Source organism: Salmo trutta, chromosome 5, assembly GCF_901001165.1.
Source record: "Salmo trutta chromosome 5, fSalTru1.1, whole genome shotgun sequence".
NCBI lineage: Eukaryota > Metazoa > Chordata > Actinopteri > Salmoniformes > Salmonidae > Salmo > Salmo trutta.
The window spans coordinates 40107643-40125186 of record NC_042961.1 but is presented as its reverse complement, the minus strand read 5'-3'; the positions used below and the strand labels follow the sequence as shown (position 1 = coordinate 40125186).

The following is a 17544-nucleotide window of genomic DNA, read 5'->3' as shown; positions in this document are numbered from 1 at the left end:
TGTTTCCACCTCCATGTTTGACGGTGAGGATGGTGTTCTTGGGGGTCATAGGCAGCATTCCTCCTCCTCCAAACACGGCGAGTTGAGTTGATGGCAAAGAGCTCCATTTTGGTCTCATCTGACCACAACACTTTCACTCAGTTGTCCTCTGAATCATTCAGATGTTCATTGGCAAATTTCAGGCGGGTATGTATATGTGCTTTCTTGAGCAGGGGGACCTTGCGGGCGTTGCAGGATTTCAGTCCTTCACGGCGTAGTGTGTTACCAATTGTTTTCTTGGTGACTATGGTCCCAGCTGCCTTGAGATCATTGACAAGATCCTCCCGTGTAGTTCTGGGCTGATTCCTCACCGTTCTCATGATCATTGCAACTCCACGAGGTGAGATCTTGCATGGAGCCCCAGGCCGAGGGAGATTGACAGTTCTTTTGTGTTTCTTCCATTTGCGAATAATCGTACCAACTGTTATCACCTTCTCACCAAGCTGCTTGGCGATGGTCTTGTAGCCCATTCCAGCCTTGTGTAGGTCTACAATATTGTCCCTGACATCCTTGGAGAGCTCTTTGGTCTTGGCCATGGTGGAGAGTTTGGAATCTGATTGATTGATTGCTTCTGTGGACAGGTGTCTTTTATAAAGGTAACAAACTGAGATTAGGAGCACTCCCTTAAAGAGTGTGCTCCTAATCTCAGCTCGTTACCTGTATAAAAGACACCTGGGAGCCAGAAATCTTTCTGATTGAGAGGGGGTCAAATACTTATTTCCCTCATTAAAATGCAAATCAATTTATAACATTTTTAACATGCGTTTTTCTGGATTTTTTTGTTGTTATTCTGTCTCTCACTGTTCAAATAAACCTACCATTACAATTATAGACTGATCATTTCTTTGTCAGTGGGCAAACGTACAAAATCAGCAGGGGATCAAATACTTTTTTCCCTCACTGTATGTTATTTCCTCAGCGTATGATGTCATACTCCTGCGGAAGATGAGCTGGCCAATCAGCGATCTATGTTCATTCATATTTTTTATGACCGGTAAACAGCCACACCATTCTAACACAGAAAAGCTTATTTTGAAACATACTTAATAAAAAAATAAAAATTTTCAAGGAAAACTATTTTACTCATATTGTAATTAATCATAGGTCATATTTCATATAAATCTGGAACCACGGGTCAGTTACTTTATGTCCTGTTCTACCTTTGAGAGGACATTATGGGAATTTCAATGATACCACATGTATGAGGGTGTGACCTTTAACTTTCTCTCCCTGGTTAAAAGAAATAAACAATAAGAGTGTGTTCGTTAATATCCTCTATAGTGGACATCAAAACTATGCTTTTCACTTACTGTATTGTTCCATATTTACTATCACCCGATTATATCCACTACAGTGCACATCAAATAATAACAAACTAGATTTGTTCAAATTATTTTCTTTGTCCATTTTTCTTCTTCCACAAACACCTATTTTTCCATCCCTTTTTTTTACTGGGTCTCAGGAGGATAAAATACAGGTTTTAACATGTCTCATAAAATAGAGTTCAAATCTCAGGACGATATATAATATTCACTGTTTCAAACTACATTCAAAGTTACAGAGAGGAAAGGTACAGTGGCCCATGCACTGAGACAGACCAGTATCATAACCATATACCATAATTTACGCACCACAGTAAAATTACCATAGGACAGTCATTAATATTCAGGTAACAGGAGGGCGGGAAATACAACAGCATTCAAATAATATTCAAATTCTGGAGTTTTCCACAGTCTATTTGAGTTGTTGATATTGTTGCTGTTGAGATAGATCCAAGTGAGATTCCCAATCCAGGAATGCAGTCAACAGTTAGATCTGGAGCTGAAACATTTCATCTCGGACATCGAACACATGGCGTTTTCAATTTCTCTCATACGATTCACTATCAACAAGATGACAAACTACTAAGACAAAGCAAAGCTTTCTCAGAAAGACGGAAGTCCGGGTGGCATCTAGCCTTTCTTGGCAATAACAGCACCTCTTGTGTTTCGGAGAGACATCATTTAGGTTATTCATTTAGAATAAGGTACAGCTCAATGCACTGAAAACACAACACCACTTAAACTTGGAGGCAATAACGTTACACTAATCCAATGACATCTCTACCCTGAAAATACAATTATGTGGATTTTTTTTCTATATTCAGTGCTTAAAACTATGTAAGAGATGAAAACATGGGCCCATATCCAGAATCTAAAATGCAGATTTAACATAGAAAGACATTCTCGTCAAAATCACATTCACTTGTTTAAAGGGAGTTGAGATACACAGAGGAAGAAATATTGAGTGCTTGAAGATATGCAGTTGCCGTTTTTGTCCACCATGTGACAGCATGTCTGTATCCTGTGTTGGGTTCAGTGCAATTTCTTCTCTCTCTTTCTCTGGAAGTCTCACCGGGGGTGTTCAGTCAGTGATGTGAAACACGCTGAACATCGCAGATAGAAATGGAATGAAGAGCTTACACCAGTCTCTCTTCTACAGAACAGACAATCTTATCTGTACTACGTAATGGATTTCTATCCGAGACAGTCTGAACGTTGCATATAGAAATGGAATGAAGAGAGCAGACATGATTGTCTGTCAAAGAAGAGGGAATCGTGTCTGCTCTATTCATTACATTTCTACATGCAATGTTCAGACTCAGAAATCCATTACGTAGAGGAGATATGATTGTCTGTCATATAGAAGAGAGAATTGTGTCTGTTCTAGATGACAGATTGCACCCTTCTGAACAGACTCCAGCACTAAGGCCGCCATAGTAGGCTGTGCTTCTGGCTCACATCTTCTGTTGTTTCCTCCCAGCTGTGTTAGGCTGAATGCATACTTCTAGGAAAGTAATCAAAAGAGAAGAGTCATTCAATCTGACTACCGGTACTTGAAAACCTCAAATGATTGTTCATTGAAATCACATTAGGCAACTTAAGTCATTGGCTAGAGGGCCGACAAAGTTTGACCATTTTAGTAATTACAGAACGGCTGAAGGTACAGTGCATTTGGAAAGTATTCAGACCCCTTCACTTTTTCCACATTTTGTTATTTTACAGCCTTTTTCTAGAAGGAATAAACATTTTTAAAATCTTCAATCTACCTCATGAAAAAGAGAAAACATTAGATTTTTTTGCAAATGTACTAAAAATAAAAAACCTTACTTACATAAGTATTCAGACCCTTTGTTATGAGACCTGAAATTGAGCTCAGGTGCATCCTGTTTCCGTTGATCATCCTTGAGATGTTTCTAGAACTAGATTGGAGTCCACCTGTGGTAAATTCAATTGATTGGACATGATTTGGAAAGACACACACCTGTCTATATCAGGTCCTACAGTTGACAGTGCATGTCAGAGCAAAAACCATGCCATGAGGTCGAAGAAATTGTCCGCAGAGCTCCGATACAGGATTGTGTCGAGGCACAGATCTGGGGAAAGGGTACTAAACAATTTCTGCATCATTGAAGGTCCCCAAGCACACAGTGGCCTCCATCATTCTTAAATGGAAGAAGTTTGGAACCACCAAGACTTTCCTTACAGCTAGCCGCCTGGCCAAATTGAGCAATCGGGGGAGAAGGGCCTTGGTCAGGGAGGTGACCAAGAACCCGATGGTCACTCTGGCAGAGCTCCAGAGTTCCTCTGTGGAGATGGGAGAACCTTCCAGAAGGACAACCATCTTTGCAGAACTCCACTAACCAGGCCTTTATGGTAGAGTGGCCAGACAGAAGTCACTCCTCAGTAAAAAGGCACATGACAGCCCGCTTGGAGTTTGCCAAAAAGGCACCTAAAGGACTCTGACTATGAGAAACAAGATCCTCTGGTCTGAGGAAACCAAGATTGAACTCTTTGGCCTTAATGCCAAGTGTCACCTCTGGAAGAAACCAGGCACCGCTCATCACCTGGCCAACACTATCCCTACAGTGAAGCATGGTGGTGACAGCATCATGCTGTGGGGATGTTATTCAGCAGCAGGACCTGGGAGACTAGTCAGGATCGAGGGAAAGATGAACGGAGCAAAGTACAGAGAGATCCCTGATGAAAACCTGCTCTAGAGCGCTCAGGACCTCAAACTGGGGAGAAGGTTCACCTTTCAACAGGACAATGTCCCTAAGCACAACTTGGGTCAAACGTTTCCAGAAGCCGTCCACAAGCTTCCCACAATAAGTTGGGTGAATTTTGGCCCCTTCCTCCTGACAGAGCTGGTGTAACAGTCAGGTTTATTGTCCTCCTTGCTCGCACACGCTTTTTCAGTTCTGCCCACAAATGTTCTATAGGATTGAGGTCAGTGCTTTGTGATGGTCACCCCAATACCTTGACTTTGTTGGCCTTAAGCCATTTTGCTTGGGGTCATTGTCCATTTGGAAGACCCATTTGCGACCAAGCTTTAACTTCCTGACTGATGTCTTGAGATGTTGCTTCAATATATCCACGTAATTTTCCTCCCTCATGATGCTATTTTGTGAAGTGCACCAGTCCCTCCTGCAGCAAAGCACCTCCACAACATGATGCTGCCACCCCCGTGCTTCATGGTTGGGATGGTGTTCTTCGGCTTGCAAGCATCCCCCTTTTTCCTCCAAACATAACAATGGTCATTATGGCCAAACAGTTCTATTTTTGTTTCATCAGACCAGAGGACATTTCTCCAAAAAGTATGATCTTTGTCCCCATGTGCAGTTGCAAACCGTAGACTGGATTTTTTATGGCGGTTTTGGAGCAGTGGCTTCTTCCTTGCTGAGCGGCCTTTCAGGTTATGTCGATATAGGACTCGTTTTACTGTGGATATAGATACTTTTGTACCTGTTTATCCACCAGCATCTTCACAAAGTCCTTTGCTGTTGTTCTGGGATTGATTTGCACTTTTCGCACCAAAGTACGTTCATCTCTAGGAGACAGAACACGTCTCCTTCCTGAGCGGTATGACGGCTGCGTGGTCCCATGGTGTTTATACTTGCGTACTATTGTTTGTACAGATGAATGTGATACCTTCAGGTGTTTGGAAATTGCTCCCAAGGATGAACCAGACATGTGGAGGTCCACAATTTTTGTCTGAGGTCTTGGCTGATTTATTTTGATTTTCCCATGATGTCAAGCAAAGAGGCACTGAGTTTGAAGGTAGGCCTGGAAATGCATCCACAGGGATTCCACCAATTGACTCAAATGATGTAAATTAGCCTATCAGAAGCTTCTAAAGCCATGACATCATTTTCTGGAATTTTCCAAGCTGTTTAAAGGCACAGTCAACTTAGTGTATGTAAACTTCTGACCCACTGGTATTGTGATACAGTGAATTATAAGTGAAATAATCTGTCTGTAAACAATTGTTGGGAAAATTACTTGTGTCATGCACAAAGTAGATGTCCTAACAGACTTGCCAAAACTATTGTTTGTTAACAAGACATTTGAGTGGTTGAAAAATTAGTTTTAATGACTACAACCTAAGTGTATGTAAACTTCCGACTTATATATATATATATATATATAAATAAACACACTTGCTAAAATGTTTAAACCCATTTTTGCTTTGTCATTATGGGGTGTTTAGATTGATGAGGGGGGAAAACAATTTAATCCATTTTAGAATAAAGCTGTAACGTAACAAAATGTGGAAAAAGTTAAGGGGTCTGAATACTTTCCAAATACACTGTATACATCACAGGCCAAGGCCAGGAGTATTGGGTAAGTTAGGGTTAGGGAAGAGGAAACAATTTCCTTCTCACCTGGTTATAGATGGATATCAAACATTCCTTCCTCCACTGCCTCTAGGTCTTCCTCTACAATCACTGAGTGAGAAGGAGGGAGAAAAAGATTAATGATGCAGGCAGGCCAATATCCATTACTAATTAATACCCCAAAACGAGCCATCAAATTCTATAACCAACTAAAAACAAGAGACCTCCCACTCCTACCACTACAAAGCCCTGAAATGCCAAGAGATGAAAATAGACAAAGTCCCCTCATCCAGCTAGTCCTGAGGCTAAGTTCATTAACCACTACCAACCCAACAAAGCCTCAGGACAGCACTCAGAAAATCTGGTCCAACGAAATTATAACCAAACAAAAATAAAATGATATTACCTATTGGGAAAACATGAACAATTCTTAAAGTAAACTTGAATGCTATTTGGCTCTAAAACGGACAGACCACGGTGGCAGAAAACTGATAAAGAAATGGAAAATGTACAGACTCGGCGAGCATAGCCTTGCTATTGAGAGAGGCTACCATAGGCAGACCTCGCTCAGAGATAGCTAGAGAGGAAAAGAGAGCGAGAGAGGAAGAAAGAGAGAGAGAGAGAGAGGAAGAAAGAGAGAGAGAGAGAGGAAGAAAGAGAAAGCGATAAAGAGGAAGAGAGGAAGAGCGAGAAAGAGAGCGAGCCAGAGAGGAAGAGCGAGCGAGGGAGGAAGAGTGATAAAGAGAGAGAGCGCGGGAGAGGAAGAGTGAGAAAGAGAGAGCGGGAGAGGAAGAGCGAGAAAGAGGAAGGCAAGCGAGAAAGAGGAAGAGCGAGTGAGAAAGAGCGAGCGAGAGATGAAGAGCGAGAAAGAGAGAGGAAGAGAGGAAGAGCGGAAGAGCGTGAAAGAGAGAACAAGAGAGGAAGAGCGAGAAAGAGCGAGCGAGAAAGAGGAAGAGCGAGCGAGAAAGAGGAAGAGCGAGAAAGAGAGGAAGAGCGAGAGAGAGAGGAAGAGCGAGAAAGAGAGGAAGAGCGAGAAAGAGAGAACAAGAGAGGAAGAGCAGCGAGAGAGAGAGGAAGAGAGAGGAAGAGCGAGAAAGAGAGAACAAGAGAGGAAGAGCAAGCGAGAAAGAGAGAGCGAGAAAGAGAGAGAGAGCGAGAAAGAGAGAGAGAGCGAGAAAGAGAGAGAGAAAGAAAGAGAGAGTGAGAAAGAGCGAGCGAGACAGAGCGAGCGAGACAGAGCGAGCGAGACAGAGCGAGCGAGACAGAGCGAGCGAGACAGAGCGAGCGAGACAGAGCGAGCGAGACAGAGCGAGCGAGAAAGAGCGAGCGAGAGAGACAGAGCGAGCGAGACAGAGCGAGCGAGACAGAGCGAGCGAGACAGAGCGAGCGAGACAGAGCGAGCGAGCGAGACAGAGCGAGCGAGCGAGACAGAGCGAGCGAGACAGAGCGAGCGAGCCAGACAGAGCGAGCGAGCCAGACAGAGCGAGCGAGACAGACAGAGCGAGCGAGACAGACAGAGCGAGCGAGACAGACAGAGCGAGCGAGACAGACAGAGCGAGCGAGACAGACAGAGCGAGCGAGACAGACAGAGCGAGCGAGACAGACAGAGCGAGCGAGACAGACAGAGCGAGCGAGACAGACAGAGCGAGCGAGACAGAGCGAGCGAGGAAGAGCGAGAGAGCGAGCGAGGAAGAGTGAGAAAGCGAGAGTGAGAAAGAGAGAGTGAGAAAGCGAGAGTGAGAGGAAGAGCAAGGAAGAGAGCGAGGAAGAGAACGTGGAAGAGAACGAGGGAGAGCAGGAGAGCGAGGAAGAGAGCTAGAAAGAGCAAGAGAGCTAGAAAGAGCAAGGGAGGAAGAGAGATGTAGGGAGGAAGAAAGAGAGAGTTAGGGAGGAAGAAAGAGAGCGAGAGAGGAAGAGCGAGCGAGAGAGAAAGAGCGAGAGAGAGAGAAAGAAAGAGCGAGAGAGAGCGAGCGAGCGAGAAAGAGCGAGCAAGAAAGAGCGAGAGAGAGAGAGGGAGCGAGAAAGAGCGAGCGAGAGAGAGAGAGCGAGCGAGAGAGCGAGCGAGAAAGAGCGAGCGAGAGAGAGAGCGAGAGAGAGAGAAAGAGCGAGCGAGAGAGAGAGAGCGAGCGAGAGAGCGAGCGAGAAAGAGCGAGCGAGAGAGAGAGCGAGAGAGAGAGAAAGAGCGAGCGAGAGAGAAAGAGCGAGAGAGAAAGAGCGAGCGAGAAAGAGCGAGCGAGAGAGAGAGCGAGAGAGAGAAAGAGCGAGAGAGAGAGAGAAAGAGCTGGAGAGAGAGAAAGAGCTGGAGAGAGAAAGAGCGAGCGAGAGAGGACGAGCGAGGGAGGACGAGCGAGAGAGGACGAGCGAGGGAGGACGAGCGAGGGAGGACGAGCGAGAGAGGACGAGCGAGAGAGGACGAGCGAGAGAGGACGAGCGAGAGAGGACGAGCGAGAGAGGACGAGCGAGAGAGGACGAGCGAGAGAGGACGAGCGAGGGAGGACGAGCGAGGGAGGACGAGCGAGGGAGGACGAGCGAGAGAGGACGAGCGAGAGAGGACGAGCGAGAGAGGACGAGCGAGGGAGGATGAGCGAGAGAGGACGAGCGAGGGAGGATGAGCGAGAGAGCGAGAGGTAGAGAGCGAGAGAGGAAGAGCGAGAAAGAGCGAGAAAGAGAGAGTGAGAAAGCGAGCGCGAGATGAAGAGCAAGGAAGAGAGCGAGGAAGAGAACGAGGAAGAGCTAGAAAGAGCAAGAGAGCTAGAAAGAGTGAGGGAGGAAGAGAGCGAGAGAGGCAGAAAGAGAGAGCGAGAAAGAGAGGAAGAAAGAGCGAGCGAGAGAGGAAGAGCGAGCGAGAGAGGAAGAGCGAGAAAGAAAACGAGAGAGAGAGAGGACGAGCGAGAAAGAAAACGAGAGAGAGAGAGAGGACGAGCGAGAGGAAGAAAGAGAGAGCGAGAGGAAGAAAGCCAGCGAGAGAGCGAGCGAGGAAGAGCGAGAGAGCCAGCGAGGAAGAGTGAGAAAGAGAGAGTGAGAGGAAGAGCAAGGAAGAGAGCGAGGAAGAGAACGTGGAAGAGAACGAGGGAGAGCAGGAGAGCGAGGAAGAGAGCTAGAAAGAGCAAGAGAGCTAGAAAGAGCAAGGGAGGAAGAGAGATGTAGGGAGGAAGAAAGAGAGAGTTAGGGAGGAAGAAAGAGAGCGAGAGAGGAAGAGAGAGAAAGAGCGAGCGAGAAAGAGCGAGAGAGAGAGAAAGAAAGAGCGAGAGAGAGAGAGAGAGAAAGAGCGAGCGAGAAAGAGCGAGCAAGAAAGAGCGAGCAAGAAAGAGTGAGCAAGAAAGAGTGAGCGAGAGAGAAAGAGCGAGCGAGAAAGAAATAGCGAGCGAGAAAGAGCGAGCAAGAAAGAGCGAGCAAGAAAGAGTGAGCGAGAGAGAAAGAGCGAGCGAGAGAGAGAGCGAGAGAGAGAAAGAGCGAGAGAGAGAGAGAAAGAGCTGGAGAGAGAGAAAGAGCGAGCGAGAGAGGACGCGCGAGGGAGGACGAGCGAGAGAGGACGAGCGAGAGAGGACGAGCGAGAGAGGACGAGCGAGAGAGGACGAGCGAGAGAGGACGAGCGAGGGAGGACGAGCGAGGGAGGACGAGCGAGGGAGGACGAGCGAGAGAGGACGAGCGAGAGAGGACGAGCGAGAGAGGACGAGCGAGAGAGGACGAGCGAGGGAGGATGAGCGAGAGAGCGAGAGGTAGAGAGCGAGAGAGGAAGAGCGAGAAAGAGCGAGAAAGAGAGAGTGAGAAAGCGAGAGCGAGATGAAGAGCAAGGAAGAGAGCGAGGAAGAGAACGAGGAAGAGCTAGAAAGAGCAAGAGAGCTAGAAAGAGTGAGGGAGGAAGAGAGCGAGCAAGGAAGAATGAGAGAGCGAGAGAGGCAGAAAGAGAGAGCGAGAAAGAGAGGAAGAAAGAGCGAGCGAGAAAGAGGAAGAGCGAGCGAGAAAGAGGAAGAGCGAGCGAGAAAGAGCGAGCGAGAAAGAGAGGAAGAGCGAGAAAGAGAGGAAGAGCGAGAAAGAGAGGAAGAGCGAGAGAGAGAGGAAGAGCGAGCGAGAGAGGAAGAGCGAGAGAGAGAGGAAGAGCGAGCGAGAGAGAGAGGAAGAGCGAGCGAGAGAGAGGAAGAGCGAGCAAGAGAGAGAGGAAGAGCGAGCAAGAGAGAGAGGAAGAGCGAGCGAGAGAGGAAGAGCGAGAAAGAGAGAGAGGAAGAGCGAGAAAGAGAGAGAGGAAGAGCGAGCAAGAGAGAGAGGAAGAGCGAGCGAGAGAGAGAGGAAGAGCGAGCGAGAGAGAGAGGAAGAGCGAGCGAGAGAGGAAGAGCGAGCGAGAGAGGAAGAGCGAGCAAGAGAGAGAGGAAGAGCGAGCAAGAGAGAGAGGAAGAGCGAGCGAGAGAGAGAGGAAGAGCGAGCGAGAGAGGAAGAGCGAGCAAGAGAGGAAGAGCGAGCAAGAGAGAGAGGAAGAGCGAGCAAGAGAGAGAGGAAGAGCGAGCGAGAGAGGAAGAGCGAGCGAGAGAGGAAGAGCGAGCGAGAGAGGAAGAGCGAGCGAGAGAGGAAGAGCGAGCAAGAGAGAGAGGAAGAGCGAGCAAGAGAGAGAGGAAGAGCGAGCAAGAGAGAGAGGAAGAGCGAGCAAGAGAGAGAGGCAGAGCGAGCAAGAGAGGAAGAGCGAGCAAGAGAGGAAGAGCGAGAAAGAGAGGACAAGCGAGAGAGGATGAGCGAGAGAGCGAGAGGTAGAGAGCGAGAGTGAGAGGTAGAGAGCGAGAGCGAGAGGTAGAGAGCGAGAGCGAGAGGTAGAGAGCGAGAGCGAGAGGTAGAGAGCGAACGAGGAAGAGCGAAAAAGAGAGAGTGAGAAAGCGAGAGGAAGAGCGAGGAAAAGAGCGAGGAAGAGAACGAGGAAGAGCGAGAGAGCGAGGAAGAGAGCGAGAGAGGAAGAAAGAGAGCGAGAGAGGAAGAGGAAGAGAGTGAGGAAGAAAGAGGAAGAGAGCGAGGAAGAAAGAGGAAGAGAGCGAGGAAGAGCGCGAGACAGGAAAAGCGAGAAAGAGAGCGAGAGGGGAAGAGCGAGAAAGAGAGGAAGAGCGAAAGAGAGGAAGAGCGAAAGAGAGGAAGAGCGAAAGAGAGGAAGGGAGAGAGCAAGAGTGTCAGTGGCCATGGTTACCTGCTATATAGTCTACTGGCTCTTCCACCCATTAATAGCACTGCATACTCCATTAGACAAGGGCATTGCTGAACAGCATACAAAAACAACAACAAAAATATCCTTCTATAACACAGTGATATACAAAGGGAAACAACCATTCCCAGCGGTTTAATTGTGCCTGGATGTTTGAATCATCTGCTCGTCAACTATTTGTGGAGACAGAACACAGTGCAAAGCGAGACACAGAACGCATTGAAAAGGCAGCATGGCAGAATTACAAAGGGATCATCAAACAAAACTACCCATCATTTCAACTACATGCTAATGGGCAACACGATCTCACACTGAATTCGTGCAAATATGTACTAAAAGCATTTCTGCAGATTTCCTGCGTTTTTGTGTGCCTTAATTTGTGTAAAAAGACCCACATTTTTGTGACTTAATTCACAGGAAAATACTTTTGGGGGCAAACTTCAGAACAATCTTCTGAAAGTTAGAGCAATACATGATGGGCAATGTAAGCAGCAATAAGAGAGTCTGACATATACAGTGCAGTATTCAGATCACTTGACTTTTTCCACATTGGAAAATGGATTAAATTGTTTTTATTCTTCGTCAATCTACACACAATACTCCATAATGACAAAGCAAAAACAGGTTTAGAAATTTTTGCAAATGTATTAGAAAATAAGAAACTGAAATATCACATTTACATAAGTATTCAGACCCTTTACTCAGTACTTTGTTAAAGCACCTTTGGCAGCGATTACAGCCTCGAGTCTTCTTGGGTATGACGCTACAAGCTTGCCACACCTGTATTCTTCTCTGCAGATCCTCTCAAGCTCTGTCAGGTTGGATGGGGAGTGTCGCTGCACAGCTATTTTCAGGTCTCTCCAGAGATGTTCGATCAGATTAAAGGCCGGTCTCTGGCTGGGCCCTTCAAGGACAGAGAGACTTGTCCCGAAGCTACTCTTGCGTTCTCTTGGCTGTGTGCTTAAGGTTGTTGTCCTGTTGGAAGGTGAACCTTCACCCCAGTCTGAGGTCCTGAGCGCTCTGGAGCAGGTTTTCATCAGAGTGAGCCTTGAACTTTACTCCATTTATCTTTCTCTCGATCCTGCCGCTGAAAAACATCCCCACAGCATGATGCTGTCACCACCATGCTTCACCGTAGGGATGGTGCCAGGTTTCCTCCAGACGTGATGCTTGGAAATCAGGCCAAAGAGTTCAATCTTGGTTTCCTCAGACAAGAGAATCCTGTTTATTATGGTCGGAGGCCTTTAGGTGCCTTTTGGCAATCTCCAAGCGGGATGTCATGTGCCTTTTACTGAGGATTGGCTTCTGTCTGGCCACTCTACCATGGAGGCCTGATTGGTGGAGTGCTGCAAGGATGGTTGTCCTTCTGGAAGGTTCTCCCATCTCCACAGAGGAACTCTGGAACTCTGTCAGAGTGACCATCGGGTTCTTGGTCACCTCCCTGACCAAGGCACTTCTCCCCCAATTGCTCAGGAAGAGTCTTGGTCGTTCCAAACTTCTTCCATTTAAGAATAATGGAGGCCACTGTCTTCTTGGGGACCTTCGATGTTGCAGAAATGTTTTGGTACCCTTCCCCAGATCTGTGCCTTGACACAGTCCTGTCTCTGAGCTTTAAGGACAATTCCTTCGACCTCATGGCTTGGTTTTTGCTCTGACATGCACTGTCAACTGTGGGACCTTAAATAGACAGGTGACTGCCTTTCCAAATCATGTACAATCGATTGAATTTACCACAGGTGGACTCCAATCAATATGCATCTGAGCTCAATTTTGAGTCTCATAGCAAAGGGTCTGAATACTTAAGTAAATAAGGTATCTGTTTTTTATTTTTAATAAATAAAACCTGTTTTCGCTTTGTCATTATGGGGTATTGTGTGTAGATTGAGGGACATTTTTAATTTAATCCATTTTAGAATAAGGCTGTAACGTAACAAAATGTGGAAAAACTCAAGGGGTCTGAATACTTTCCGAATGCACTGTAACCACTAACTGAGTTCAGTCTCACCATTCAGAACCAAGAGGGGCCTTGCTTCGTCCTTCATGACCGGGAAAGACCTCGATTCTAGGCCATCGAAAATCCAACATGCATCTCATTAGATAACAGGACGGATCAACAGTGATTCATATTACTGGTAAGTTAACTTTTGTAATCGAGACAGTCACAGAGGATTTCCTTCTGAATAACTGGTCAGGGCATTGCACTTTCCATTCAGCTTCAGGGAACTTTGATATAAGGCTTGATCACACCTTTAGTGGCTACTTCTATCCGTCACAACCCATTGTCGCTTATCCATTGTTCACTAGATATATCAATGCAATTACACCCAACACAATGTTGAAAAACAGAATGCTTCCCACCACTAGATCACATAACTAGACGTGAGCTGGACGTGATCCCAACACTGCTACCAATGCAGCTTTCACTTTCTTCTGCTACAACAGGTACTCTAACCAGGGCTCATAAGTGGCAAAATGAGCTCTAACGGCCGTTGCCATCAAAGCCTAGTATTCCTCTGGGCAGATGCAGTAGGCCTACGTTGCTGGCATATGCCTCGTTACAATGGCCTAAGTATATAACATGATTGACACGACCGTAATAATCATCATGAAACGGCCTTGGAAGTGCCATAAGTGTAAGCCAACATAATTCATTATTTTACATGAGCCTGTTTAACCGCATTGATATGGCTTAATTGATCATAGTCCAGACTCATTATAGTTGCAAATCCCATGCAGGTGCACCAGGAGAATTTAAACCAAAACAGATTTTTTTTATTTTTTTTGCAGGTCTTTGTTTCCCCACATTTCTTGATTAATTCATTTTCCATCATGAAAATGTATCCCCCATTCCCCAATCAGTTTCCTTCATCGATACCACAAAAATACAGACAAATACAGCTTTCTACTCCAATCTGGCAACCCTCATAAAATCGGCCATAATACTTTGGGATACTGGTGCTAAGTGAAAACAAACATAGAAAACAGCATTGGCATTAATAAAAAATAAAGGTCAGCCTACTATTATATCATAAGTATTTCAGGGACAACCTGGTTGATTAACCTGGTTTTCATATAAATAAATGTGGGACACAAAAAAATGGCACCATTGCCCAAAATGCATTGCTCCAATAACTTACAAAAAAATTGATCCTAAGTTTCCCCCCCAAAAATATATTTTCCTATGAATTAAGTGGCACAAATGTATATTTTCCACACGAATTAAGCCACAGTCTCAACGTCAACAGCGAAGGGGCGACTCCGGGATGCTGGCCTTGCAAAGAAAAATCCATATCTCAGACATCCCGGCACACTTAACCAGCATGGCTACTACAGCATTCTGCAGTAATACACCATCCCATCAGGTTTGCGCTTAGTGGCACTGCCAGGCTGTGTGAGGGCTATTTGACCAAGAAGGAGAGTGCTGCATCAGATGACCTGGCCTCCACAATCACCTGACCTCACCCCAATTGAGATGGTTTGGGATGAGTTGGACCGCAGAGTGAAGGAAAAGCAGCCAACAAGTGTTCAGCATGTGAGAACTCCTTCAAGACTGTTGGAAAAGCATTCCAGGTGAAGCTGGTTGAGAGAATGCCAAGATTGTGCAAAGCTGTTATTTATTTTTTAATTTTTAATTTTACCTTTATTTAACTAGGCAAGTCAGTTAAGAACAAATTCTTATTTTAAATGACGGCCTACGAACAGTGGGTTAACTGCCTTGTTCAGGGGCAGAACGACAGATTTGTGTACCTTGTCAGCTCGGGGATCCGCTCTTGCAACCTTACTAGTCCAACGCTCTAACCACTAGGCTACGCTGCCGCCCCAAGGCAAAGAGTGGCTACTTTGAATAATATAAAATATATTTTGATTTGTTTAATATTTTTTTGGTTACTACATGATTGTACTGTATATATCTCACATACACACAATGCTACTGCTCAACAATTGTTTTTTTGTTTTTTTTAGATCTCCATTGACCAACAGCCTATCGACCAAACAATTAATCAGTTGACTAATCGGGGTCAGCCCTAAAACATACTGTACCATTCCATCTCATAACCTTCTGTAAAGACTACCTAGCTGAAGTATGATGCTACTGGTTCTTGAGTGACCCCAAATCTGAAGAATCCTGGTGAGATGCGGACATAGTATTAGTAGAACCAGATTGGAGGTTGAAAGGGGGGGGGGGGGGGGGGGGGTTCTCACCTGTGTTCTGTAGGCTGGGTGGGCTGTTGGCCGGAGGGGGGAAGCTGTAGGAGCGTGCCTGGAGAGAGGGTGCGTGCTCGTGGCTAATGCTCTTGGTCCGTTTACGACACTCCACTGCCAGACGACCTTGACACGCCTTGTGACAGTTAATTCCACAAGCTGTCCGATGGAGGGAGACAAAGCGAGAAAGAGATGGGGAGAGAGGAAGATAAGAAGGAACGAGGGAAGAATGCCGGTTTAGACGGGAAGGGCGAGAGAGTTGGAGGGAACGAGTGTGAGGTAAAGGAGGGTCGAGAGATCAGGGATGGGGAGGAGAGAGAGGCGAAGTTTAAGAGAGACGGAGGGGTGCAAAAATAAACATTGGGGCAAAGGGAAGAGCGAGTGGTGAGAGGTAGGTGCTCATACACACAGTGCAGATGCACGCACACTGACACACACACGCACTGACACACACACACACACACACAGCCATGCAGACAGACCCTGACAACAGCTCTGACAATGAAGGACACTCTGGGAGTAGGTAGAAAAGAGGGAGCAGGGATGTCCAGGGTGGCAGAGATAGAGATTCAGAGTAATTCACACACACTCTCCCATTCGTGCAATCACTCACTCATTGATTTCTAAACCCCTCTCGCTCTCAGTAAAACGTCCACATCAGCGAAGGTTAGATTCGATAAATGTCTACAACACCCAGACTGATTCAGACTACACACACACACACACACACACACACACACGTGCGCGCAAGAGAGCCAGACACTCAGCACTTCTGTTCTACGCCATCTGCGGCAAGCAAATTCATTTAAATTATCTGCCGCCATCATCTCTCCCACTCGGCGACTGGGGCTAACAATGGTAATGGAAATGAATGGCTGGGATCTCTCATTGACTTCCACACATCTCATTAAGGCACTCAGCAGAGTAGAGCAGACACACTGAAGCTGCATCCCAAACTGCACCCTATTCCCTACGTAGAGCACTACAAAGGGAATAGGGTTCCATTTGGGATGCAAGTGAGAGACAGACACAGTCTACTGAGTACAGAGCGTAGTACAGACAGAGTTCAGGTGTATGCTAATGTGGGTTGGTGCTAGCGGAAGTCTGCCATGTGACTTGTGCATGTGACTTGTATGTTTCTACAATGTGTCTACCCTTGAGACAGCTTCTACAAACAGTGGAGCGACGGAGACCCTCAAACCACAATGGTTTATTTTATGATCCTGTGTGCTCTGTTCAAGTGTTTTCAAAGGGAGCCCTGTGGCAAGAAAAAGTATGTGAACCCTTGGGAATTACCTGGATTTCTGCATAAATTGGTCATCAAATTTGATCTGATCTTCATAACCAATTTGTAAGTCGCTCTGGATAAGAGCGTCTGCTAAATGACGTAAATGTAAATGTAAATCTAAGTCCCAACAATAGACAAACATAGTGTGCTTAAACTAATAACACACAAATTTCTGTATTTGTCTTGTCTATATTGAATACATAATTTCAACATTCACAGTGTAGGTTGGGAAAAGTATGTGAACCCATAGGCTAATGACTTCTCCAAAAGCTAATTGGAGTCAGGAGTCAGCTAACCTGGAGTCCAATCAATGAGACAAGATTGGAGATGTTGGTTAGAGCTGCCTTGCCCTATAAAAAAACACACACAAAATGTAAGTTTGCTATTCACAAGAAGCATTTCCTCGAACCAAAGAGATCTCAGAAGACCTAAGATTAAGAATTGTTGACTTGCATAAAGCTGAAAGGGTTACAAAAGTATCTCTGAAAGCCTTGATGTTCATCAGTCCATGGTAAGACAAATTGTCTATAAATGGAGAAAATTCAGCACTGTTGCTACTCTCCCTAGGAGTGGCCATCTTGCAAAGATGACTGCAAGAGCACAGCACAGAATGATCAATGAGGTTAAGAAGCATCCTAGAGTGTCAACTAAAGACTTACAGAAATCATCTGGAACATGCTAACATCTCTGTTGACGGGTCTATGATACGTAAAACACTAAATGAGAATGGTGTTCATTGGAGGACACCACGGAAGAAGCCACTGCTGTCCAAAAAAAACATTGCTGCACGTCTGAAGTTCGCAAAAGAGCACCTGGATGTTCCACAGCGCTACTGGCAAAATATTCTGTGGACAGATGAAACTACAGTTGAGCTGTTTGGAAGGAACACACAACACTATGTGTGGAGAGAAAAAAAGGCACAGAACACCAACATCAAAACCTCATCACAACTGTAAAGTATGGTGGAGGGAGCATCATGGTTTGGTGCTGCTTTGCTGCCTCAGGGCCTGGACAGCTTGCTATCATCAATGGAAAAATGAATTCCCAAGTTTATCATGACATTTTGCAGGAGAATGTTGGGCTATCTGTCTGCCAATTGAAGCTCAAAAGAAGTTGGGTGATGCAACAGGACAACGACCCAAAACACAGAAGTAAATCAACAACAGAATGGCTTCAACA

General features: G+C 45.8%; 1 protein-coding gene across 5 annotated transcripts in view; it reads right to left on the bottom strand.

Annotated features, from left to right (window-relative positions):
- Positions 1 to 1445: 1445 nt before the first annotated feature.
- The window catches only part of LOC115194151 (RAS guanyl-releasing protein 2), a 90831-nt gene continuing 74732 nt past the window's right edge, over positions 1446 to 17544 (bottom strand). For all 5 annotated transcript variants that reach the window (XM_029753590.1, XM_029753593.1, XM_029753592.1 and 2 more), the window contains 3 exons: positions 15078 to 15236; positions 5744 to 5806; positions 1446 to 2865 (listed from right to left, as the gene is read on the bottom strand). In XM_029753590.1, coding sequence (XP_029609450.1) covers positions 5748 to 5806; positions 15078 to 15236 — 218 coding nt within the window. In that variant the 3' untranslated portion in view covers positions 1446 to 2865; positions 5744 to 5747. The remainder of the gene's footprint in view (positions 2866 to 5743; positions 5807 to 15077; positions 15237 to 17544) is intronic.